This window comes from Heteronotia binoei, chromosome 6 (assembly GCF_032191835.1).
Source record: "Heteronotia binoei isolate CCM8104 ecotype False Entrance Well chromosome 6, APGP_CSIRO_Hbin_v1, whole genome shotgun sequence".
NCBI lineage: Eukaryota > Metazoa > Chordata > Lepidosauria > Squamata > Gekkonidae > Heteronotia > Heteronotia binoei.
The window spans coordinates 4331959-4357466 of record NC_083228.1 but is presented as its reverse complement, the minus strand read 5'-3'; the positions used below and the strand labels follow the sequence as shown (position 1 = coordinate 4357466).

At 48.7% G+C, this 25508-nt stretch overlaps 1 protein-coding gene across 1 annotated transcript in view; it reads left to right on the top strand.

Annotated features, from left to right (window-relative positions):
* Positions 1-24667, top strand: part of NFKB2 (nuclear factor kappa B subunit 2) — a 51353-nt gene extending 26686 nt beyond the window's left edge. The window contains exons 12-22 of the mRNA XM_060240965.1: positions 2286-2498; positions 14695-14836; positions 15003-15117; positions 21593-21800; positions 21888-22057; positions 22294-22396; positions 22968-23182; positions 23808-23880; positions 23962-24134; positions 24329-24440; positions 24540-24667. Coding sequence (XP_060096948.1) covers positions 2286-2498; positions 14695-14836; positions 15003-15117; positions 21593-21800; positions 21888-22057; positions 22294-22396; positions 22968-23182; positions 23808-23880; positions 23962-24134; positions 24329-24440; positions 24540-24667 — 1652 coding nt within the window. The remainder of the gene's footprint in view (positions 1-2285; positions 2499-14694; positions 14837-15002; positions 15118-21592; positions 21801-21887; positions 22058-22293; positions 22397-22967; positions 23183-23807; positions 23881-23961; positions 24135-24328; positions 24441-24539) is intronic.
* Positions 24668-25508: the final 841 nt, after the last annotated feature.

Sequence of the window (25508 nt, the reverse complement as noted above, 5' to 3'; positions counted from 1 at the left end):
CCTTCCCTTCCCTTCCCTTCCCTTCCCTTCCCTTCCCTTCCCTTCCCTTCCCTTCCCTTCCCTTCCTTCTGTGTTGCCACTGAGTCCAAAAATAATACACTTGTGGAGGTGGCAGTTGGCAGAACGCACCTAGGATATAAATCTTCATCCAGCCACAGTAGACAACTTGTGTGGAAACTTTTTGCAAGCCTTGGATTGCTGCATTCCTGCACTGAAGACTCACTCAGGAGCCAGAGCAATCTGGCTGTGGCTCTCTTCCGAGGTGCAGCAGCCCTTGCTTGTGAATTGCTGTCCCATGAGGGGGGAAGCACCGACAGACATCCCCAGTGGTGGGCTAATGTTTCGTAGCACTCTGCCACCTTCAGGCTTCCTTGAGGCTCAGAGACTTTTTGAGGCGGCCAAAGTCCGGCACCCCTGGGCTGCAGCTTGCGTTCTAGAGGCCTGGCTTCATTCCTTTCTGCCACTTTAGCTCCTGGGTCTGGCCCGAATCTTTGCCCTTCTAGGTAGTTCCCAGGCCTGTCACAAGGAGAGAAGGCTAGTTGCAAGCACCACAGGTGTGGAACATTCAGGAGGCTCCCCTTTCTGTTCTTTAAGAACTCTGAAATGAGTTTTAATGCTTAGTTCTCCTGGCCCTTTCTTACATGCCCAAGGAAATGCTATTTGCTGCTTTGGGGTCAAGCAGCAGTTTTTCTCCAGGCCAGTCTTCTGAGCGTGGGGGAAGGTAGTTGTGAGGTTGCTGCATTGTGCAGGGGGCTGGACTAGATGATCCTGGAGGTCCTTTCCAGCACTCTGATTCTGTGATCCTTTTTTTGCCCTCCCCTGCCCACCCCCAGTCTAAAGCCTCTCCTGCTGTGCTGCTTCTCTGTCCCTTTTCTCTGGGTTGGTGGCCCCCAGTTCCCCTCCCCCGAGAGCGTTGTCATGAGAATGGATGAAGAGGGCCTGTGCATCACCCTTTGTATGCCTGGCTAGTGAGAATGGAGGGGGGGATTGGTTAAATGATGGGCTTGATTCTGTTGAGAGCTGTGATCAAGGGTAAAGTTGAATGAAAAGTGGGTGTCTCTCTTTGGCTGAGCTGGGGGAGTGGGGAGAGCTTTGGGCCCCATCACTCAGGGCGGGGGGCGGGGTAGCAGTTGCTGTTCATCATTGGCCAACCAGGTCTCAGACTTTCTCATCCTTTTATTAAAAAAAAGTATTTAGGAATACTACAAATTTCAGCGACTTTGTCATCACTGATTTGTATGTTGACCTCCCCCCCTCCCATTTTCTGCAGTGCACATCATTTGCTCATCCAGCAGCCACGGCTGAGTATTTTCTTTTGAACATCTTTAGTTATTTGCTTCATTCATTCCTTTGGAATGTTGCTTACTGGATTTTGATTTGAAAGAATGTGTGTTTTGTTTCCTGGATTCTGTCTTTTTAATGCCACCTGACCGCCCCCCTCCCCCCCCCCCCCCCGTGGCCTCCCCGTGGGCTTCCTTGTCTGCTGCAGCCGGTGGAGACTCCCTGGGCTCTGCTGTGCCTCTTGGAAGGGGACAAGGGAGACATTTGCCCTGGGAGACATTTGCAGCCAGTAGCCTGGGGATGGCGGAGGGACTCTGCCAAGGCCTGCCCCTGGAGTTACGCAAGTCGGCTTCCTCAACCTTACGTCCACAAGGTGTGCACTTAGATAGGACAGCCGTCCTTCTCCGGCATGACGCTGAGCACCCTGATGCTGGCAACGTGGCCGTGAGAAGGTGTGGGATGAAATCGTTCATGCAACTTGGGTTGCTTAATGACCCCTTAAACAAAAGATAAAAATTGCAATCTTTTGCTCCCTCCAGGCAGCTGCAGCTTCTCTGATAGGTGTAAAGTGCTCATTGGAGCTCACTTGGCCTCCGGGCAAAGGAGTGGTCCCTCAGAGTCGAAGGGAGTAGCCTCCCGGGCTAGACCACACAAGCCCTGCGCCCCCTGGGAGCAGACCCATAGCTACAGGGGCCCTCTGGGTCCCAGTCCCCCGAATGCCTGCCCGGGCCCCCAAGGAGGTGAGAGGTGGCCATGGGGGGGTGTTTGTGCCAGGCCCAGCCCAGGGAGGCTGTCCCTTGCCCTCCTCTCACTCCACTTTGGCCGAGGAGGAGGGGAGTGCAAGAGGAGGAGGTGGCCTGCTGCAGCGGGTCTTTGTGCTCAGATCTCCACAACCCCCTGGTCTGATATTCTCAACTGTCGCTCCGACTCTGTCTGCCTTCCAAAATCCCCCCTTACCTCAAGTGCTAATAGAGATGTCTGCATTTTTGTTGCACCTTTTCCAGCTGGAAATCCCTGGCACTCGTCTGGATACAACCCTTACAACAGCAACATCTCCCTTTCTGGCACTCACCCCATGGGCGGCAGCGGCTACCAGGGAGGAAGAGGCATCCAGATGCCGAGAACTGCCCAGCTGGAGGAGGCTGAGCGCCACCCCTCGGAAGACGGAGACCAGCACTGTGCGGAGGAAAAGGGCTACCTGGAGCTGCTGCAGCGCGGTAGGTCTGGCTAGAGAACCAAGCTGTGTGTTCAGGTGACGCAGGGCAAGTCCACTTTTACACTTGGATGTTCTGTAACTGTCGTCATGTAAAGTATGGCGTAAGGCTTGAAGAGGCAGGGGCTCAGCTCCCATCCTCTGTGCACCCTTTCTCCCCCTGCCCCCATGAAAGCCCCATCTCGTGACTCCTTCTGTTTTAAGCAACTGGGCATGAACGCAGGCTTCCTCTTTAGCTCCCTTATGCCCCTTAAGTGGCAGCCAGAACTGGAAGAGACAGTCTCATTCTTGCATCGCTGTCGATGCCCCTTATCAGTAAACCTCAATTGGAGTTGGGCGTTCCCACGTTTGGGGCCAGCCCAGAGGTATGTGAGGCAGGCCAGCCTCAGGTGGGGCAGGCTGGGTCTCTTTTAGCAGCAGTGCATGCAGTGAGCATTAGATCAAGTGCCTGGAAGGTGTTTGCTTAAGGAAACCATGGAAGGGCCATAGAGGCCATCTAGTCCAACCCCCTGCTCAGTGCAGGATCTGCCTAGGGCATCCCTGGCCGGGGTTCATCCAGCCGCTACTTAAAGGCTGCCTGGGAGGGGGGTGGAGCTCACCACCTCCCCTGGCAGCTGATTCCACTGTGGAACAACTCTGACTGTCCAAAAGTATTGAGCTGGTACCTTCCCCCCCTGGATTTAGACCCATTATTGTAAGTCCTTCCCTCTGCTACCAACAGGAACAGCTCCCTGCCCTCCTTCAAATATTTAAGAGAGCAATCCTGCCCCCCCTCAGCCTCTTCTTCTCCAGATTGAACATTCCCAAGTCCCTTCTCAGCCTTTCCTACTTCTAGGGCAGGGATGTGGAACTCACGAGGGCCGGATCTGACATAAATTAGACCTTGTCAGGCTGGGCCAGCTAAGTTGGGCAGGGCCATGTGTGTGCCTATTTAAGATTAGATAGCAGAGATTTAAACATTTTAAAGGACACAGACAAACATGACTAAAGTTTTTTTTAAAAAAACTTAAAACATTAGCACTTGTTGGTCTTAAAGGTGCTTTTTTTGTACTTCTCCCATGGGATCCAGGGATCTGAGCAAAGGAAGCTCTGGCTCTTTCCCTCCCTCCCCAGGGGACCAGGAGGGAGAGGAGCCTCAGCCAATGGAGAAAATCAAGGCTTTGCTCTGTAGCTCCTGTGTGATTGAGCAAGCGTTAAAGCAAGCTGTGATGCAGAAGGAAGCAAGAGAGAGGGAGAAGGAAGCAGATGACAGCCAGTTGCTCGGGGGCCTGATAGGAGCCCTTCAGGGACCTGATTCGGCCCCTTGGCTGCATGTTTGACACCCCTGCTCTAGGGCTTCTTGCTCTCCAGGCCCCTGATCCTTCTCCTCACCCTCCTCTGCACCTGCTCTATTCTGCCCACCTCCGTCTTGGGAAGCCTCCAGAACTGCACATAGGACTCCAGGTGCAGCCTGACCAATGCAGTGTGCAGCAGGACTTTGACATCTTGCGATGTGGATGTTCTGCCTCTCTTGATACACCGCAAGATTGCATTAGCCTTTGTTGCTGCACATGTTTTATTAACATACTACCCCTACTCCAAGATCTTGTTCACACACCCCCAGAAGTGTATCACCCATCCAGTCTGTGTGTCCCTCATTTTTGTTACTCAGATGTAGAACTCAGCACTTAAATTGCATCTTGTTTACATCTGCCCAACTTTTCCAGAATGTTCAGATCTTGTTGAATTCTGTATCTTCTGGTGTGTTCACTGCGCCTCCCAATTCGGTGTCATTTGCCAATTTAATGAATAGCCTCTCCACACCTTCATCCAGAACACTGATGAAAAATATTGAAAAGTACCAGGGCCAGAACCAGGTCCTGTGGCACCCCACTGGACACCTTCCTCCATTTGGATGAAATGCCATTGGCAGCTCCTCTTGGAGTGTGGTTCTCCAACCAGTTCCCTATCCACATAACTATCTTGGAGTCCAGTCCATGACTGGAGAGCCAGTTTGGTGAAGTGGTTAAGTGCGCAGACTCTTATCTGGGAGAACCGGGTTTGATTCCCCACTCCTCCACTTTCAGCTCCTGGAATGGCCTTGGGTTAGTCATAGCTATCGCAGGAGTTGTCCTTGAAAGGGCAGCTGCGGTGAGAACTCTCTCAGCCCCACCCACCTCACAGGGTTCTGTTGTGGGGGGAGAAGATATAGTAGATTGTAAGCCACTCTGAGTCTCTGATTCAGAGAGAAGGGCGGGGTATAAATCGGCAGTCGTCTTCTTCCATGGTCCTCTAGTTACCTATCAGAAATTGTGGGGAACCCTGTCCAAAGCTTTCCTGAAATCCAGGTAAACAACAACAACAGCATTCCTTTGATCCAGTAAGCTCATCACTCGATCAAAGAAGGAAATGAGGCTGGGCTGGCAGGACCTGCGGGGGATAAATCTGTGCTGACTCCCCTGGATCACCAAGTTGTCCTTTAGATGCTCACAGATGGATCCCTTTAAAATCTCCAGTATCCCAGGTTTCCTATCTTTATGTGCATCGTAAACCGCATTGAAGTCACCTAAAATGCAATAGTTCGCAGTCCCAAATTCCAGCAATTTCTTATGCAATGTGTCGAAGAATTTTTCTTGGCCGTTGTTAGGAGCGTACACATTCCCTATTATTATTCTTCTGTCGTCAACCTCTATTTCTACCAAAACGATCCTTCCAAATTCCTCACTATAGAGTAATTTCGATTTTATATGCTCCTTAATGTAAATAGCGACCCCTCTCTTTCTCTTCAGGTCTGCGGATAGATATACCTGTCCCAAATTTTTATTTTGTAGATATTTTGAGTCATCTTTTTTAATATGTGTTTCTTGTATGCAAATAATGTCCGAATGTGTTTTCTTGAGTTGGAGGAAAGTCTTTCTTCTTTTTTTCGGTTCATTAAGTCCGTTGATGTTTATCGATGTAATTTTTAAGCCTGATTTACTCATTTTCCTTCGCCTTATTACTATCTAGTGTTCTTTTTTTTCCCTTGGATACTTGTGATCTAGTCTTTACCCTGTCTTCTTTCCTTCGTGGGGCTTCCTCTTCTATTCAAGTCCTCTTCTTCTTTATTATCCTCCACTTCAGATTCCTGACTATCCAGTTCAACATGTCTGCTCCAAAACTCTTGCACTTTTTCTAATGATGTTAAATTGAACCTTTTACTTTGGTAGGTAAAGAAGACCCCCTCCGGGACTAGTATATTTTGCAGCCTTAAATTATATAATGCTTTGTCCCATACTATCTTGGTTATTCTATCTTCTAATTGCGAGGCTTGAATTTTAGATTCTCTCAAACTAGAAGCAGCCACTTTCCCTTGTTCTTCCACTACTCCAACTTTTGCAGCTAGTTTGTGTATTTGTTGTGAATTGGCCAGTAGTTGTTGCTGGAAATTTTCTACTTTGTCATTTGTTTTTCTTATTTCTTCTTTCAACTCCATCTTTAATTCATCAAGCGCTTCTTGGTTTTGTTTAAAACCAGCAACCATGATGTTTTGTAATTTTTCTATTGCATCTTGATTTATAGTTGCAGTAACTGATTTCCCTAAACCTGGGGATGTGCCTTGGGCTATCTTTTTAGCTTTAGTCTCCATTTTCTAGTCGGGTTAAACCAGGGGTCCTCAAACTTTTAAAATAGGGGGCCAGTTCACTGTCCCTCAGACTGTTGGAGGGCCGGACTGCCATTACTGTACAAGGCCGCGGGCTGTCAGTTCTCCGTCTTCTGCATCTCTCTCTCTTCCCCACACCACACACCCCGGCCTGGGAACTCACCTCACCTCGGTATCACCTCACACTCTGTCTCCGCCGCCTCAGCCCAGTGCCGGAAGTGTGCGTTGCTAACGTGAGTTTAGGTCGAACGTCACTTCCGGTCTGATTTTGCCATAACCCGGCGGGCCGCATAAACGTCCTCAGCGGGCCGCATCTGGCCCGTGGGCCGTAGTTTGAGGACCCCTGGGTTAAACTAACTTATTCCTTCTAAACCTATCTTATTTCTAGTCCTAACCTCTGAATTTAATCTCAGTGTTGTTTCCACTATACTCAAAACTTCTCACCACAGTACCCTCAAAATTTCACCTGTTAATGCAGTTCAACTTTTACCTCTAAATTCATACTTAGTCACACTACAGAAATACTTAACAGTCAAAAACAGTCAAAAAAAGGAAATAGAAGCATATATCTCTAACTGTCACATTTTTACCTCCCCCCATTACTTAATACACCAGTACCTTTAAATAGTTGTAACCAAATATAATTCGCCCTTTAAGACTCCAGTTCTTACTTCACCTGACCCCTCCTTCTTCTTCCCAGTTTTGGGTGTAGTGGTTACGTGTGCGGACCTCTTATCTGGGAGAACCGGGTTTGATTCCTCACTCCTCCACTTGCACCTGCTGAGATGGCCTTGGGTCAGCCATAGCTCTGGCAGAGGTTGTCCTTGAAAGGGCAGCTGCTGTGAGAGCCCTCTCCAGCCCCACCCACCTCACAGGGTGTCTGTTGTGGGGAGGAAGGTAAAGGAGATTGTGAGCCACTCTGAGACTCTTCGGAGTGGAGGGCGGGATATAAATCCAATATCTTCTTCTTCTTCTTCTTCTTCTTCTTCTTCTTCTTCTTCTTCTTCTTCTTCTTCTTCTCTTCTTCTTCTTCTTCTTCTTCTTCTTCTTCTTCTTCTTCTTCTTCTTCTTCTTCTTCTTCTTCTTCTTCTTCTTCTTCTTCTTCTTCTTCTTCTTCTTCTTCTTCTTCTTCTTCTTCTTCTTCTTCTTCTTCTTCTTCTTCTTCTTCTTCTTCTTCTTCTTCTTCTTCTTCTTCTTCTTCTTCTTCTTCTTCTTTCTTCTTCTTCTTCTTCTTCTTCTTCTTCTTCTTCTTCTTCTTCTTCTTCTTCTTCTTCTTCTTCTTCTTCTTCTCTTCTTCTTCTTCTTCTTCTTCTTCTTCTTCTTCTTCTTCTTCTTCTTCTTCTTCTTCTTCTCTTCTTCTTCTTCTTCTTCTTCTTCTTCTTCTTCTTCTTCTTCTTCTTCTTCTTCTTCTTCTTCTTCTTTCTTCTTCTTCTTCTTCTTCTTCTTCTTCTTCTTCTTCTTCCTTCTTCTTCTCTTTCTTCTTCTTCTTCTCTTCTCTTCTTCTTCTTCTTCTTCTTCTTCTTCTTTCTTCTTCTTCTCTTCTTCTTCTTCTTTCTTCTTCCCAGCAAGCTCTAGCAAGTATTATACAACCAGAGCCTCCTCCATTTTCTCTTGAAAATAGCCCATCTAAGTCCAGAGTGTTGAACTCATTTATTAAATGTCTTATGTCTTAAGGTCCAAACCACGTCTCACGAACAAAATTTCTTCTGAAGTAGTATTTCCAAACCCCTCTTCAAGAAGCAGACAGCCGCAGCAGAGAAACTGCTGCTAAAAACTGTCTCCTCCTCCTCTTCAGACTCAGTCCTTGCTTTCCTCTTTTGACGTCACAGTCTTGCACTTTCCCCTTCTTTGCCCCTTTCTTCACTCTTCTTCTTCTCCCTCTCCTTCTCCTGTCTCTCTTCTCACGCTTTATTGAAAGTTTAAACTTTTGTCCATTCAAACTCAGTCAATGGATAACTCCCCCCCCTTCCACTTCTTCTTCCCCAACCCCCAATCACTTCCATTCAATCCTTCAACGACTTCCATTCAATCCTTCAACAACTTTCCTGTCCCCTCTTTCTTTTATCTCTGTCTCTCACCACCTCTCGACTGTCTCTTTAGCACATCCAAGCCTTTCCGTTTTATTCTCTGTCACTCAGTCCTCGCCCAATAAACTCCACACCGCCATGCACCTCGTCTCCTTCCTCTCCGCCATTCTCTCCGCTCTCCCCGTCCGCCGCTCTGCCGCTCCTCCACGCAACTTCTCCGTCGATCACCAGTAAGTGTCTCCTTTGTTTTTGTTTTTTCTCTGCACTCTTCTGAATATGGGTAGCTTTTTGAGTGATAGATAGTCGCTTAAATCTTCTTACGTCCCTTAATCCGGCAGCCCAGTTGGTGCTATAAGCACTTGCAGCCTCGGCCCAGAGATAAGCAGAGCTCGGAGAAAGAGGCTTCCGCCGCTCTCCCCGTGTCTCCACTCACTCTCCTGGCTTTGGGGTGTCTTCCGACACTCCTTTAAAGGGCACCCCCAAATGCGGGCCCCCTCTAAGACCTGCAAACTCGGAGCGTCTCCTCTAGCTATGGGAATCCGCTCCGTTCACTGCGCCATCTTTCCAGTGTCTTACCAAAATCCTTCTTTAATATGATGGAAGAGTTAAGTCTGGTGGATGCATGGAGAACAAAAACCCTACAACGATGGATTTTACTTATTTTTCGCATGTGCATAATTCCTGGTCCAGGATAGACATGTGTTGGTTGTCAACACCCTTAGCCACATTATTGAACCAAGCAGACATTTGTACCAGGAACGTATTCAGATCACAGCCCAATACAGATTATTTACATAAAACAGTAACCAGATCACGTTGGACATTAAATACCCAAATATTGAAAGAGCAAGAATTCCTAAAGAGGCGAAAGAAAAGATTAAGATGTTTTTCAATCTTAACCGAAAAGAAGACTCACCAATACAAGTAATATGGGACGCTTTTAAGCCTTTTTCAGAGGTATTGCCATGTTATTCGGACAGAAGGAAAAAAAGATTACGAAAGTATAATGAATTATTGGAGAAATTAGATAAACAGGAAAAAGTGCAGAAGGAAAGAAGTACGGAAGAAATTAAAATGAAGATTCAGAGGACAACAACACTCAAATTAATTTGCTTTTGTCAGAAGAATTGAGAAGAAACTAAAGTGGACCAAGCAAAATTACTTCGAAAATACAAATAAGACTAGCAGATGGCTAGCATATAAATTGAGAAAGCAAAGAGAGAAGAAAATAATTGGATCCCTGAAAGATGAAAACCAGGTGGAAGTGACGCAGAGGGAGCAAATAGAAGAAATCGTTAAGAATTTTTTTCAGAGGCTCTATAAAGGACAAGAATTATCAGAACATCTGCAAAGAGAATATCTAGAACAAAGTAAAATGAAACAGATATCAGAAGAGCAGAAAAAAACTCATTAGAAAACTCAATATCTATGCTCGAGATAGTTGAGGCAATGAAGAAGCAGAAGAAAAAATAAAGCTCCAGGGTTTAGATGGCCTACCTCTCGAATTCTATATATGTTTTGAAGAACTATTGATGGAGCCATATAAAAGAGTCTTAGATGAAATATCAGAGAAATCAAGGCTCCCTGCGTCATGGGAGGAAGCATTAATATCATTAATTCATAAAGAAGGATCAGACTCAACAGAAATAAGAAATTATAGACCAATTTCCTTACTAAACATAGATTACAAAATTTATGCGACTACTTTGTCAAACAGATTGAAAAAAATTATACCAGATATTATAGAAGAAGATCAGATAGGCTTCATTCCCGGAAGAGTGATGAGACAAAATTTAAGAATTATACTGAATGTGTTGGAATACTATAAAGAGCATCCAGAAAAACAATTTGCAGCGTTTACTTGGATGCTGAAAAAGCATTTGATAATGTAAATTGGAAATTTATCTTAAAGACCTTAAAGTCAATTGGATGTGGAGATGGATTTGTGGAAGTAATAAGACTATATATACTAACCAAAAGCAAGGATTAATATAATGGATCCGTTTCGAAACAGATAAGAATAGAACAAGGCACGAGGCAAGCTTTCTCCTTTGCTCTTCGTATTATCATTAGAACCTTTCTTAAATGTGATAAGAGAAGATCAGGAGATCAAGGGAGTTAAAGTGAAAAAAGAAATTTATAAAACACAAGCGTTCGCAGATGATGTATTGCTTACCCTTGAAGATCCTAACAATTCGATTGAAAATTTTAAAAGAAGATTAGAACAATACAGGGAAGTGGCGGGGTTTAAAGTAAATTACCAGAAAACTAAATTTATTACTAAAAATATGACAAAAGATCAGATTGCAGAATTGGCAACAAAATCAGGATTTTCCTACGAGAAGACAGTTAGATATCTTGGCATTCACCTAACTGCGGATTTGAAAACTTTATTAAGAGATAACTATGAAAAAATATTAAAAGATATAAGAGCTGATTTAGAAAGGTGGTGCAATATGCAAATCTCGTTATTAGGAAGAGTCGCCTCGGTAAAAATGAACATCCTACCTAGGGTATTATTTCTGTTTCAAATGATTCCAATCTCAATTCCCCAGAGCTTTTTCCAACAACTTAACAAATCAGTGACAAAATTCATTTGGCAGAATAAAAAACCAAGGATCAAATTAAAGGTTATGGAAGATTCTAAGCTAAGAGGAGGATTTGCGCTTCCGAACTGGCAGATGTATTACAAAGCGTGTGCCTTGACTTGGGTGAGAGATTGGCTACTATTAAAAAATAAAAAGTGTTAATTTTGGAAGGTGCTGACTTGAGAAGAGGATGGCACTCTTACATTTGGTATAGCCCTCCAGCAAAGGATAGCAAATTTCTCAGACATGAAATAAGAAGAGCGCTTTTTAAAGCTTGGTGGGAAATAAAAATGTTGATATACAGATATACACCTAAATGGCTCTCGCCGGTGGAAGCGGCTTTACACCCAAATCTTTACTTTTGGGAGGAAAGCTATACATATGAATGTTTATTAGACTCGAAAGGAGAATTAAAAATTGAGGAATATTCTAAATTAGACTGGTGGTTAAAGGTACAAATAAGATCCAGGTATAAATTTGATAAAGAAAAAGGCTTCTCGAACAGGGTAAATGAATTTGATGCAGTTATTTTTGAGTCAGATCGGAAATTAGTCTCTAGAATTTATAACTGGTTACTAGAATATAAAATGCAGGATGAAGTGGTAAAAGAAGCCTGGGTGCGATGGATGAAAGATTTTGGATACAGTATTGAAATTACCGAATGGGAAAAGATTTGTAAAGAAAATTTGAAATTGATGAAATCTGCTTTATTTAAAGAAAATTTGTACAAATTAATTTATCGCTGGTATTATACCCCAGATAAACTGTCCAGAGCATATCCAGAGGTTTCAAATAAATGTTGGAAGTGTAACAAAACGAAAGGTTCTCTATTCCACATATGGTGGCTCTGTGATAGGGCAAAGAAATATTGGATTCAGGTGTCCATATGGATTCAAAAGATATTAAAAAAAAAAATCCCCCATCTACCCGAACTTTACTTATTAAATGTCTGTAAAATTGATGTGTCCAAATCGGGAAAAAAAAGTTTTGCTCCATATACTAACTATTGCCAGAATTCTGTACGCCAGATATTGGAAGACCTATAATATTCCAAATAGGAATGAGTTTATAGTTAAATTAATGGAGACTGTAGAAATGGATCTCTTAACCACGAGGTTGAGAGATGGTAATATTATGGAATGTAATGATACTTGGAAATCGGTGTACGAATGGGTGGAACGTTTAAGATTTGAATAGATAGAATAAGATATAAGTGTTAGAAAGTTATCTATACGTACCTTTGTAAATGGTGGTGGGTATGTTGAATTCTCTGAGTATGTATGTTTGGCTATGTTATATGTTGTATGTATAATATAATAAAACAACTTATTTTTCTGGGAAAAAATAAATAAAATCTCCAGTATCTTTCCTGGGACAGAGGTCAGACTCACTGGCCTGTACTTTCCTGGGCCATCCCTTCGCCCTTTTTTGAAAATTGAAGTAACATCTGCCCTCCTTCAGTCTTGTGGCAAGTTTCCTGTCCTCCACAAAGTCTGTAAGATGATGGACAAAAGTTCTGTAAGCTCTCTAGAACAGGGGTGTCAAACATGTGGCCCAGAGGGCTCCTATCTGGCCCCCGAGCAACTGGATCTTGTCTGATTCCTTCTCCCTCTCTCTTGCTTCCTTCTGCATCTCAGCTTGCTTTGCAAGGCTTGCTCAATCACACACAAGTTAGAGCCAAACCTCTATTTTCTCCTTTGGCTGAGGCTCCTCCCTTGGGGAGGAAGGGGGGGAGGGAGAGTTTTTTTCCCCAGACTCTCTCAGTCGTACAGCAGATCTACTGAGTCAAGCCTGTCCCCCTTTTATTGGCTGAAGTTCCTCCCTCCCCATCCCCTGGGGAAGGAAGGAAAGAGTCACAGCTTCCTTTGCCAGTTCCCTGGATCCCATGGGAGATTTACAAAGCAAGCATCTTTAAGAGCAATGAGTGCTAACGTTCCAAGCATGTTTAAAGTTTTTTCAAAAAAATATTTAATCGTGTGTGTCTGTGTCCTTTATAAAGTTATATCTCCGCTACTTAATCTTAAATAGATACACACATGGCCCAGCCTGACATGGCTTGTCCCAAACCGTCCCGGCCCAACCAGACATGGCCTGGCCCGACAAGGTCTCATTCATGTCAGATCTGTCCCTCATAACAAATGAGTTCGACATCCCTGCCCTAGACCCCTTTTGCACAGACTGCTGCCTAGACAGGTCTCCCATATCCTATAATTATGCATTGGATTTTTCTTACCTAAATGCTGAACTTTACATTTATCCCTGTTAAAATTTGTTTCCCGGGATGTGTAAGAAGCCATAGTCTGAGGAGGGGGTGTTGTCACTTTGGGGGGAGGCAGGGAGGAGCATGAGCCAGCTGGCGTTTTGTCCCTGAAGGGCCGGTTGCAGATATTTGGTTTAAGCCACCCCAGGCATGGCAGGAGAGCAGATCTAAAAAGCACTTCCAAATGCGCACATCTACCTGCTGTCCCCATCCCGATCCAGCCAGGAGCCGCCTCAGAAAGGTACCGCATCCAAAGTGGTACCTAAAATCTGAGGCGGCTCTGAGGCACCTCCCCGGTGATCTGGATGGCCAGGAAGCACCCAGGGAGCAGCAGATGGGCAAATGAGTGCTCTGGACGTTCCTCCAAGGCATCCGCAGGCTGTACCTGTTCTAGGGGAGGGCCACTTGCCCTCTGCATACTCCCAGGTGCTCCTTTTCTGCTCAGCTCACATCCAGGGCAGTTTGATGCCACCCTGAGGCACTGTTCTGTAACCAAGGAACCAAGATGAGCGTCTTTGCTGCAGTCGGGAAGTCTGGATGGGGGAGGGAGGGGAAAGGTCCCTCCTCATGGAGATTCTTGCCAGCCCTGCCTTCTGTGCATGGAACTAGAGAAGCCTTTATATCCGGTCTTCCCCAAGGCTCAGGGTGGCCCTGCACTACAAAGCACCCAACTTCAAAGGAAAACGTGGGATTAATGCAGGAGAGAAGGCAGATGGAATGTACCAACGAGGTCTCGGAAGGATACATTTACATATCTGTCTCCAATTTTGACATATTTATTACCTTCATTGTTTTTCCCCAGAATGAAATCCAAACATTGGTGACCTTATAAGCATAGCTTGTTATTCCTGTTTGCATCTGTTAAAAGCTTCATTATGTCGCCTGCTAATTTGCTGTTCAGCCTCTGCCTTCTATAATATGGACCAGTCAATTCCGTTTCCTTTTCCCTGAGGGTGGGGGAAGGGGGGGCCACCGATGCTCCTGTCTTGAATGAAACCGTGGTGGTCTTCAAGAAGACAACGACAACATTGGATTTATATTCCGCCCTGCACTCATGAGTCTCAGAGTGGCTCACAACATCCTTTATCTCCCTCCCCCACAACAGACACCCTGTGAGGTGCGTGGGGCTGAGAGGGCTCTCACAGAATCTGCCCTTTCAAGGACAACCTCTGCCAAAGCTCTGGCTGACCCAAGGCTATTCCAGCAGATGCAAGTGGAGGAGTGGGGAATCAAACCCGGTTCTCCCAGATAAGAGTCTGCACACTTCACCACTACACCAAACGGGCTCTCAAGGTGCCCCTGCAGGACTCAGACTTTGTTCTGCTGCTTCAGACCACACAGGGGCCCACCTCGCGGCAGAATTGAGATCTGCAACAGTAAAACCCCCAATTCCTCGCAGTCCAGATCAGGAGAGGAGTGATGGGAAGCGTGTTGTCATGAGTTGGCTCTCTTCCATTGCTTTGCCTTTTGGCATGGAAGCAGCGTAGCTCGGGAGGTAGATGGAGGAGAGGCCTGTTCAAGAGGTGACAGGTGGTGGTAGTAAAGGGGTGGTGGTCTCTGGAACTGGGGCAAGCCTTGGCTAAGGTGAACCCTGGAGTGTCACGTGCAGGGCACTGGGAACTGTGTTGGAGGAGAGCAGCATTGGGAGGAGGAGGGTATGTGTGTGTTCTGTTGCTGATGTCCACCTTTTCCTTCCCTCCTAGCTCAGGGCTGCAGCGCATGGATGCTGCTGCTGGCTCGGCGCAGCGCCCAGGCACTCCTGGATTACGCCGTCACTGCTGACCCGCGGATGCTGCTGGCTGTGCAGAGGCACCTGGTGGCTTCCCAGGACGAGAACGGAGACACGTGAGGCTGCTGCAGCTGGCATGGGGGGGGGGAGGGGGGAGAAGCAGCACCGGCAGGCTCTGCCCCCCTTGGGAGCGAAGCGAGGCCCTCGGAGGAGCGGGAGGATTCCTGTCGGGGGACGGGAGCTGCTTCTCCTTGCCCCAAGTCCGGGTCTCTGTCTCCGCAGCCCTTTGCACTTGTCTGTCATCCATGAGCAGACGGCTGTGATCGGGCAGCTGGTCCAGGTGGCCCTCAGCGTTCCCCAGCAGCAGGTCATCAACATGGCCAACCACTTGCAGCAGGTGAGCGGCCCCCCTCCTGGGATGCAGCAGCAGCAGCTTTTGGCCCACCTCTGGTCCTCTTCGGCTCCCTCTTCCCCCCCACTAGTTCTGCCAGTCTGGGCAAGGGGGGGTGCCACCTTGTCTGCTCCCCTGGCTGGGAGAGACTGGGATGCTGGTCTTCCTCCTGCCTGCCCTGGGAGTGCTCCTCAGTGCCAGGCAGCAGGGATAGGCGGCTGCCCTTTCGCCTCTGCTTTGGGGAGCTCCAGGCTGGGGCTTCTCTGCAGAAGGGGGAGAGCCCAGCATGGCTGAGTTGCCTCGTGCCACCTTCTGGGGAACCCCCGGAGCCTCCCTGCCTCCCTCCCACGAAGGGTGCAGACGGGGCCCTTCTTGGCTGGGGGGCGGCGCCGGGCTCCCTCGAGGCTGCAGAGGCTTCTGGGCAGAAGTTCTACTTTGTGAGCTGCTGCATCAACTAGTGTGCTTCTACGGTCATCCTTCCTGAGCGAAGGCAAAAATGTGTGAGCTGGAGGCTAAAAATCTGTGCGCTAGCTCACACTAACTTCGCTTAGAGGGAACACTGTTTGGGTGTATGCTGCTTGCGGGCATTTTATTTTTTAATTAAAATATTTCTCCCTCCCCTTTTCTCTTGGGTCAAGACTGCTTACAAAGATACCTCTAAAGCATCCCCAGCTAAAAGCACAAATGAAATAACAGCCCCCAAATCTCCCCCCCTTAAAAGATGCCCACGATTCAGACCCCTCCCCGCAAAGCCCAGGCAAACAGGCAGCCGGGGGCGGGGGGGGGAGCCGATTCCACAGAGCTGGAGCCAGGATGGACAAAGGCCCAGGAGGCTCTAGCCAGTGCCACCCCCCCCCCCCCCCACACACACACAAGTGGTGGGACAGTCAAGGGAGAGCTGCCCGAGGACAGCCTGCAGGGGGCGCCCAAGAGCAGAGGAAGGGAGATGGTCTGTCCAGTGTGGTCTGGAAAGGTCCCTCCCAGCACCTTGCATTGACCTGGGAAGCAGCCAGGGAAGCTGCTTCCACTTGGGCAGTGCGTGTTCCGGGCAGCTGCTCCCCCCCTCCACCCCACAGCAGCTGAGCAGCCCCATTCTGTTATTCTTGTAAAAACAATTTTTATTATTCTACAACATATTATATCACTATTTCATTTACTTCTTTCAAATAAAAGTCAATATGTTGCATCACATTTTGCACCTCCCCTCCTCCCTTTCAAGACTTCCCCAGTATTACTTACAATATAAAAGCAATAAAGGTAATTTAACATTTAAAAAAAACTGTTTAAAAAGAAAAAAGGAACTTATACTTCTTTATAGTTATTACCTCATTCGATTAATGATCCAATATATTACTAAATTAAGTCATATCTATTTTATTATAATCTTTTAAGAAAGAACAAAATATTTTCTCATACTCTCAATTTAACTATCATTCTTGTCTCAGTAAATTAAAAATAGCTAACATAAGAACATAAGAGAAGCCATGTTGCATCAGGCCAACGGCCCATCCAGTCCAACACTCTGTGTCACACAGTGGCAAAAATTTTTATATATACACACACACTGTGGCTAATAGCCACTGATGGACCTGTGCTCCATATTTTTATCTAAACCCCTCTTGAAGGGGTTATACTTGTGGCCGCCACCACCTCCTGTGGCAGTGAATTCCACATGTTAATCACCCTTTGGGTGAAGAAGTACTTCCTTTTATCCATTTTAACCTGTCCGCTCAGCAATTTCATCGAATGCCCACGAGTTCTTGTATTGTGAGAAAGGGAGAAAAGTACTTCTTTCTCTACTTTCTCCATCCCATGCATAATCTTGTAAACCTCTATCATGTCACCCCGCAGTCGACGTTTCTCCAAGCTAAAGAGTCCCAAGCGTTTCAACTTTTCTTCATAGGGAAAGTGCTCCAGCCCTTTAATCATTCTAGTTGCCCTTTTCTGGACTTTCTCCAATGCTATAATATCCTTTTTGAGGTGCGGCGACCAGAACTGCACACAGTACTCCAAATGAGACCGCACCATCGATTTATACAGGGGCATTATGATACTGGCTGAGTTGTTTTCAAGCCCCTTCCTAATAATTCCCAGCATGGCATTGGCCTTTTTTATTGCAAATGCACACTGTCTTGACATTTCCAGTGAGTTATCTACCACGACCCCAAGATCTCTCTCTTGGTCAGTCTCTGCCAGTTCACACCCCATCAACTTGTATTTGTAGCTGGGATTCTTGGCCCCAATGTGCATTACTTTGCACGGCCACATTGAACCGCATCTGCCACGTTGACACCCACTCACCCAGCCTCAACAGATCCCTTTGGAGTTCCTCACAATCCTCTCTGGTTCTCACCACCCTGAACAATTTAGTGTCATCCGCAAACTTGGCCACTTCACTGCTCACTCCCAACTCTAAATCATTTATGAACAAGTTAAAGAGCATGGGACCCAGTACCGAGCCCTGCGGCACCCCACTGCTTACTGTCCTCCACTGCGAAGACTGCCCATTTATACTCACTCTCTGCTTCCTATTACTCAGCCAGTTTTTGATCCACAAGAGGACCTGTCCTTTTACTCCATGACTCTCAAGCTTTCTAAGGAGCCTTTGATGAGGAACTTCATCAAAAGCTTTCTGGAAGTCAAGGTAAACAACATCTATCGGGTCTCCTTTGTCCACATGTTTGTTCACCCCCTCAAAGAAATGTAACAGGTTAGTGAGGCAAGATCTTCCCTTGCAGAACCCATGTTGAGTCTTCCTCAATAACCCGTGTTCATCAATGTGCCTACTCATTCTGTCCTTGATAATGGTTTCCACCAACTTTCCCGGTATTGAAGTCAGACTGACTGGCCTGTAATTTCCCGGATCTCCTCTGGAACCCTTTTTAAAGATGGGGGTGACATTTGCTACCTTCCAGTCCTCAGGAATGGAGGCAGATTTCAATGAAAGATTACAGATTTTTGTTAGAAGATCCACAAGTTCAACTTTGAGTTCTTTCAGAACTCTCGGATGTATGCCATCTGGACCCGGTGACTTATTAGTTTTTAATTTGTCTATCAGTTGTAGGACCTCCTCTTTTGTCACCTCAATCTGACTCAGGTCTTTCAACACCCCTTCCAAAATTAGTGGTTCTGGGGCGGGCAAAAAGTTCTCGTCTTCCACAATGAAGACGGAGGCAAAAAATTCATTTAGCTTCTCAGCCATTTCCCTATCCTCCTTCAGTAATCCTTTTACCCCATGGTCATCCAAGGGCCCCACTGCCTCCCTGGCTGGTTTCCTACTTCTAATATATTTGAAGAAATTTTTATTGTTGGTCTTTATGTTTTTTGCAATATGCTCCTCATAGTCCCTTTTTGCCTGCCTGATCACAGTCTTGCATTTGATTTGCCACAGCCTGTGTTCCCTTTTACTAACCTCACTTGGACTGGTTTTCCACCGCTTAAAGGAGTTTTTCTTACCTTTTACAGCTTCCTTTACTTTGTTTGTTATCCATGCAGGCCTTTTCTTATGCCTGTTTGTGCCTTTCCTAACTTGTGGTATGTATTTTATCTGAGCTTCTAGGATTATAGTTTTAAATAGCCTCCAAGCTTCCCCAAGGTTTTTGACCGTTTGTACCTTTCCTTTCAGTTTCCTCCTCACATGCCTTCTCATCTCAGTGTATTTACCCCTTTTAAAGTTAAACGTGGTTGTGGCGGTCTTTTTGGACAACTCCCTATTTATACAAACGGTGAAATCAATAACATTATGGTCACTGCTCCCAAGTGGCACAATCACTTTTACATCTCTCACCAAGTCTTGGGCATTACTTAGGACCAAATCCAGGATCGCCCCACCCCTGGTAGGTTCTGAGACCATCTTCTCCATAGCACAGTCATTGAGAGCATCAAGAAACTCAATCTCTTTCTCTCGACCAGAAAACATATTGACCCAATCAATCTGCGGGTAGTTAAAATCACCTATTACGACACAGTTTTTACGTTTAGCTGCTATCTTTAAGCCTTCCATCATATTATAATCGTCCTCTCTCTTTTGATTTGGTGGGCGATAACAAACTCCCATAGTTAAATTTCCTTTTGGGCCCTCTATTTCAACCCAAAGCATTTCTAAAAGGGAATCTAATTCTCTGACCTCAGTCTTACTGGACCGTATATCCTCTCTGACATACAGAGCCACCCCACCTCCAACCCTTCCCTCCCTATCCTTCCGATATAGCTTATATCCAGGAATCACCATGTCCCACTGATTCTCCTCATTCCACCAAGTTTCTGAAATTTCCATAATGTCTATGTTTTCTCCCAACACTAAACATTCCAATTCACCAATTTTACTTCGAACACTTCTAGCATTTGCATACAAACATCTATAATTTCCCAGGCAAGCTAGGCCCGCCACCTTCCTCCTGCCGCCTCGAGACTCTGGCAGACAGTCCATACTGTTTGTCACCTTCACAGTGGACAACTCTGGTCCGTTACCCGGTAGAAAAATAGCAACCAACCCTTCATCTCTTTGAGACGAGTCCTCCCAAACCAGAGACATTTCATCTCCTGTCGGCTTTCCCCCAAGATTTAGTTTAAAAACTGCTCTGCCACCTTTTTGATTTTAAGCGCCAGCAGCCTGGTTCCATCCGGGGACAAGAGGAGACCGTCTCTTTTGTACAGCTCCCGCTTGTTCCAGAAAGCATCCCAGTGCCTAACGAACTTAAACCCTTCCTCCTTACACCATCGTCTCATCCACACATTGAGACTTCTAATTTGTGCCTGTCTCTCCTGCCCTGCACGTGGAACAGGTAGCACTTCCGAGAAGGCTACCTTGGAGGTCCTGGCCTTAAGTCTCCCACCTAGCAGCCTAAATTTTTCCTCCAGGACCTCACGACTGCATTTCCCCACATCGTTGGTGCCAACATGCACCACGACCACAGGCTCCTCCCCAGCACTGTCTATCAGCCTATCTACTACATGCGTAATGTCCGCTACCTTCGCACCAGGCAGGCAAGTCACCATGCGGTCAATACGTGGTTTTGCCACCCAGCTGTCTACTTGCCTAAGGATCGAATCACCAACTACCAACCCCCCCCCTCTCCGCCTGCTCAGGGATGGTTTCTTGGCGCGAAAGGATTCCCGCTCACCAACCGAAGAAGAGGTCCCTTCTGAGGGCGCATTCCCCTTATCCTCAGCACGGTGCCCTGTTCCCTCTCGACCCTCATGCTCTCTGGCAGCAATGGGGCTGCTACGTCCAGAGTGGGGCTCATCTAATATGCCCCTGAGAGTCTTCCGCAAGTCCCTAACTGACCTTCTCTGCTTCTCCAGGGCAGTCACCTCGGCCTCAAGGGTACGAACTCGTTCCCTGAGGACCAGGAGCTCCTTTCATCGAGCACACACCCAAGACTTCTGTCCTTTGGGCAGATAGTCATACATGTGACACTCAGTGCAAAACACTGGAAAGCCCCTAACCCCCTGCTGGCATTCTATCTTCATTATATATATATAACACTATATATATATATATATATATATATATATATATATATATATATATATATATATATATATATATATATATATATATATATTATATATATATAAAAATATTCAGTCCTCTTTAAATGCTGTTTGTTTAAGTGGCTCCCCTTCTAGAGGGTCAACTTACCTTATTGGGAACTTACCTTATTGGGAGAACAAGAAAATCAGGGATCTGGGTTCCTGGTCCTTAGGGAAACCCCAGGCGAAGAGCCACAGGCCAAGAGCCCTTTAGCTCACGCCTTTGGCAAGGCGCAGCTTAAAATGCAAAGAGGGTGGAGCAGAGGCACTCCTCAGCAATCAGCAGCAATCACTCTCAATCTCTTTCACCTTTAGCCCAGTCAACCAAACAAAGAGCAGTTCCCCAGCTATCACAACTCAGAATTTTAGGCAGTCCCACAAACCTCAGAATGGAGTCCTTCAAAACTCAGAAATTCTCAGCAATTTCTCCAGCTGTCTCAGCTATCAGAGCTGCTCTGCTCCTCTGCTCTGCTAATAAACAAGTTATCCATTATCAAATACCACCAAGGGTCCTTTCACTCTCCAATGTTCTTCCGCATAGTTCTGACACTTTCGCCATTCATTATTAAATTTTTCCATATGAAGTTCCTTTAGTGTTCTTGTTAATTTGTCCATTTCACTCATTTCATTCTGGACCTTCACGGGCAGTGCACCCTGCAGTAATTCAGCCTGGGAGGCTGCAGAAGCCTGGGTTGGCCCATCTGGGGGAGGGGGACGCCACTTCTCTCTCCTCCAAGAGCAACAGACTCTACTCTGGAGAAGCGGCCTGGATCTCCGCCCCCCCCCTCCACCTATAGCCAACTGGGTGACTTTGGACCAGTCCCAGTTCTCTCAGAAATCTCTCAGCCCCACCTGTCTCACATGGTGCCTGTTGTGGGGAGAGGAGGGGAAGAAGACTGTGAGCCACTCTGAGAATAAATAACTCCCACCTCCTTCCCCTCCACAGACTCCTCTGCACTTGGCTGTGCTCACGCAGCAGCCCCGGGTGGCAATCTACCTGCTGCAGGCGGGGGCGGACCCCTCCTTGCTGGACCGCTACGGGAACTCGGTGGTGCACCTGGCTGTGCAGGCGGGGGACCAGGAGATGCTGCGGACCCTCCTCTGCCACCTGGGCCCCCACCTCCAGCTCCTCCTAGAGACACCCAACTATTCTGGTGAGTGCGGGGGGAGGGGAAGGGGGGTCTGCCGGGCAGCTTTTGGTGCTGCAGTCCTGCCATGCTGCCCTTCCTCCCCCCCCCCAGGCCTTTTCCCCGCCCACCTGGCTGTGAAGGGCAAGAGCTTGGCCTGCCTGGAGCTGCTGGTGGAGAAGGGGGCGGACATCAACGTGGCTGAGCGGCAGAGCGGACGGACCCCTTTGCACCTGGCAGTGGAGATGGATGACTTGAACCTGGCCTCCCACCTCTTGAAGAAGGTAGGGAGCGGGGGGAGGGGGGCTTACCAGCACCAGAGAGGGGGCTCTTCTGAAGGGGGCCCCGTGAGCTCTTTGCGCCTTCCCATCCATAGCGGAGGAAGACGTGGCCTCTTCTACTGCTGGAGTGGGGGCTTCTTCTTGCTTCCAGGCCTCCTCCCTAGCAGGAACCTGCCCTTTGACCCCACTTTCCCCCTGGCTGCTTTGATGGCTTTTCAACTGTGGCTCTTTTCCCCCAGCTGGGGTCTGACGTGAACGGCCGCACCTCCGCCGGGAACACCCCTCTCCACTTAGCCGCGGGGATGGGCTCTCCAGCCCTGACAAAGCTGCTCCTCAAAGCAGGTGAGCCGCCTGTCTCTTTGGGGGCCGAAGCCCCATCCCAGCTCCTGGGCAGGCTGCCCTCCAGGGTGTGGGAGGGGTGCTGACGTACGCATCTTCCTTCTCCCGCGTGTCCAGCAGCCCCACTGATCTTGGTTTCTGTATAACTCTCTATAAAAACATTGACTTCACAAAGGCAAAACCGATTTGATGAAAAACGGGGTTTCGTGTCCAGCTACGTGCTGGATTTTCCATCCTTCACTTTGGTTCTCTTTGCTGGCTGGGTGGGAAGCGGCATCCTCTGATTGGTGCCTCCAGTGCAGGTAGTGGAAGGTTCAGAGTAATCCTGCAGCCCTTTTGAGAAGAGGAAAGGGGGGGGAGGGGGGCTGCGTGGTGGTGGCCCCCCATCAGTCTCCAGGCACGAGGCGGCAGGTGGTTCTCCTCGGGATCAGGGCCTCTTCCCCAGCAGGTGGTGTGGGAAGGCAGTTCACAGAGTGGCTGAAAGGCAGGCAAATCTCTTGGCTTGTTTGGTTTTTTTAATTTTGCCCTCCTGGAAGCCGTGTGAGTGTCGAGCTGCCTGTGCCTCCCTCCCCAGGGGCGGACCTGGAGTGTGAGAACGACGAGCCTGTCTCGGCCCCCTCTTCTGATCCCAGCAGTGATGCGGAAGTGGAAGAAGAGGGTGACTGGAGCATGGAGCCGGGAGCGTTGGGTGTGGAGGTGGGCGAGCACCACAGAGGCTGCGAGAGCAAAGGGCCCCTGAAAAAGCAGGGCCGGGGTCACACCCCGCTGGACTTGACTCAGAGCCAGAAGGTAGGCATGGCCAGGTGCAGCAGGAGCCTCGACTTGTCCTCCCTGTACTGCCTCCCGGGGGGGGGGGTTGTGGCCACAGCTGCAGCCTGCTGTCAAGGCACAGTGGTAGAAGCACCCAGGAGCTCTTGGTGGGCCCATTTGGGCTGCATGTCATAGACTCCCAGAGTGGGCAGGGGCCCTAGAGGCATCTAGTCCCGCCCCCTGCTCAATGCAGGATCAGCCGAGAGCATCCCTGACAAGCAGCGGTCTGTCCAGCCGCTGCTTAAAGGCTGCCAGCGAGGGGAGCTCACCATCTCCCTCAAGAGCTGAGTCCACTGTGGAACAACTCTGTTAAGAAAACTTTTTCCTAATATCCAGCCAATACCTTCCCACCCTTCATTTGAGCCCATTATATCCTCTCGTCAGCTGCCACCGGGAAGAGCTCCCTGCCCTCTTCTTCTAAGGGACAGCCCTCCAGATCCTGAGAGGGAGCCCCCCCAGCCCCTCCCCCCATTCCCAAGCCCCCCACGGCCTTTCCTGGCAGGGCTCAGCTTTGTGGGGGAATTGGCCCTGTGTCCTTCCAATGAGTCCTCCTGCCTTGCGCTTTGGGGAGCATCTGAGACCAGCAGGACTCCTTTCTCTTCAGGTGAAGGCCATTTTGCGAGAGGCCTCGTTGTGGAGCCCCAGAAGGGAGCCAGACCCCCCTTCTCCAGGCCCAGGTGAGTGGGGGGTGTCCGTTCTGCTGGGGGAACGCAGGGCTCTGGCGGCCTCCTCACCTTCCCCTCTCTTTCCGGCCTTAGGGAGCGTGCTGGCCCTGGACACTGGCAGCCTCCAGATTCTAGAGCGGATCCTGAACCGGGACTGCCCGGGGGCCGACTGGTGCGAGCTGGCCAAGAGACTGGGGCTCTGCAGCCTGGTGGAGACCTACAAGGGCACCGGTTCCCCCAGCAGGAGACTCCTGCAAAGCTACGAGGTCAGCAGACCCTCCCTCCCCTCCCCTCCCCTTCTGTGCCTTCCTCCCAGTCCCTTCCCTCCGGGTGGGAGGCTTTGGCCCTTCTGTGCTTGTCTCCTCTCCGCTCCCGGTGGGTGGGCCGCTGACTCTTCCGTGGCTCCCTCCCTTGCTCCGGGTGGGGGGCCGCTGACCCTTGTGTGCCTGTCTCTCCCCAGCTGGCAGGGGGCAGCCTCCGAGGCCTGCTTGAGGCCCTGGACTCCATGGGACTAGGCAAGGAAGGGAGGTTGCTGGGAAGACGGGAAACCTTGGTCCAGTTGCAGAGTGCAGGTAAAGCTGCAGAAGTGGAGGGGTGGGGGCGGGAGGCAGGGAGGCTGCCGGTGGGCCAGGAAGGACCGCCTCTGACTGACGTTCTCTGGCCCTCTGCAGAGCTCAAGGAAGACAGTGCTTACGGGAGCCAGTCTGTGGAGGAGGAGGATCCCGCCCTCTCGCCTGCCCGGCTGAAGCCCACCCCCTCCTCTGTGGAGCCTCACAGCCAGAGGGAGCCGGTGCACTGAAGTTGCTGGGACAGCAGCAGGACTCTGCCAGACTGGGGGTGGGGGTGGGGGGAGGAACAGCCAACACTCCTTCCTGCTTGGGGGGCCAGGGGTGCTGCGTGGACGGAGCCCCTTTCTGCTGGGAGGGAAGGGGGGGAGGGGCACATTCTGCAGCTGCTCGTCCAGCGCGTCTTCCCCGGGATCTTGAACCCGCTACTATGTGTTCTGCCACTGTTGGCCGGCTTTGGCTTTCCTTTCGGGGACACTGTTCCTCTTCCACCATTTGCCAGACCACGAGAGTGCCTTCCTTGGAAGAACCGTGATCCGTGGGTGCCTTTTTGCGTCCTGCTGACAGAACTGCTGCGCTGCTGGCTGCCCTCTGGGGCCAAGCTTCTTGCATACAGCTTGGACTCTGGGAGGCAGAATTCACGGACAGTTGTGCAAAAGGCAGGGTTTGGCAGGCTCTCCCTGTTCCTTCTGTCCAGCCGTATCCAACAGGAGCAGCATCCAGGCTTGAGAGGTCCCTGCCGGGTCCTCGGCGATGCCTTCCAGGGCCTCTGCCTCTTTGCAGTTGCATGTCTCTTGGAGTTGTTATGGCCATTTTGGGTGGTTCCCTTCAGTGCAATTTGCACAGCCCTGTCTGGGGCTGGTGGGAGGCAAGTGACAAAATGTCTGCGCTGCTCCAGTGAGAGGTGGGAGGGGGTGCAGGAAGGGCAGGAACTGACTTTGGGCAGAGGGTGCCAGTTCCAGGCCTGCCTGGTTCACTCTCAGGGATTCTACACAAAAGCTCAGAAAGCATCAGAGTTGGGATTGGAATAAACAATGCACATCTTTTTTAAAGAAAGCCCTATTATTGTTTTCT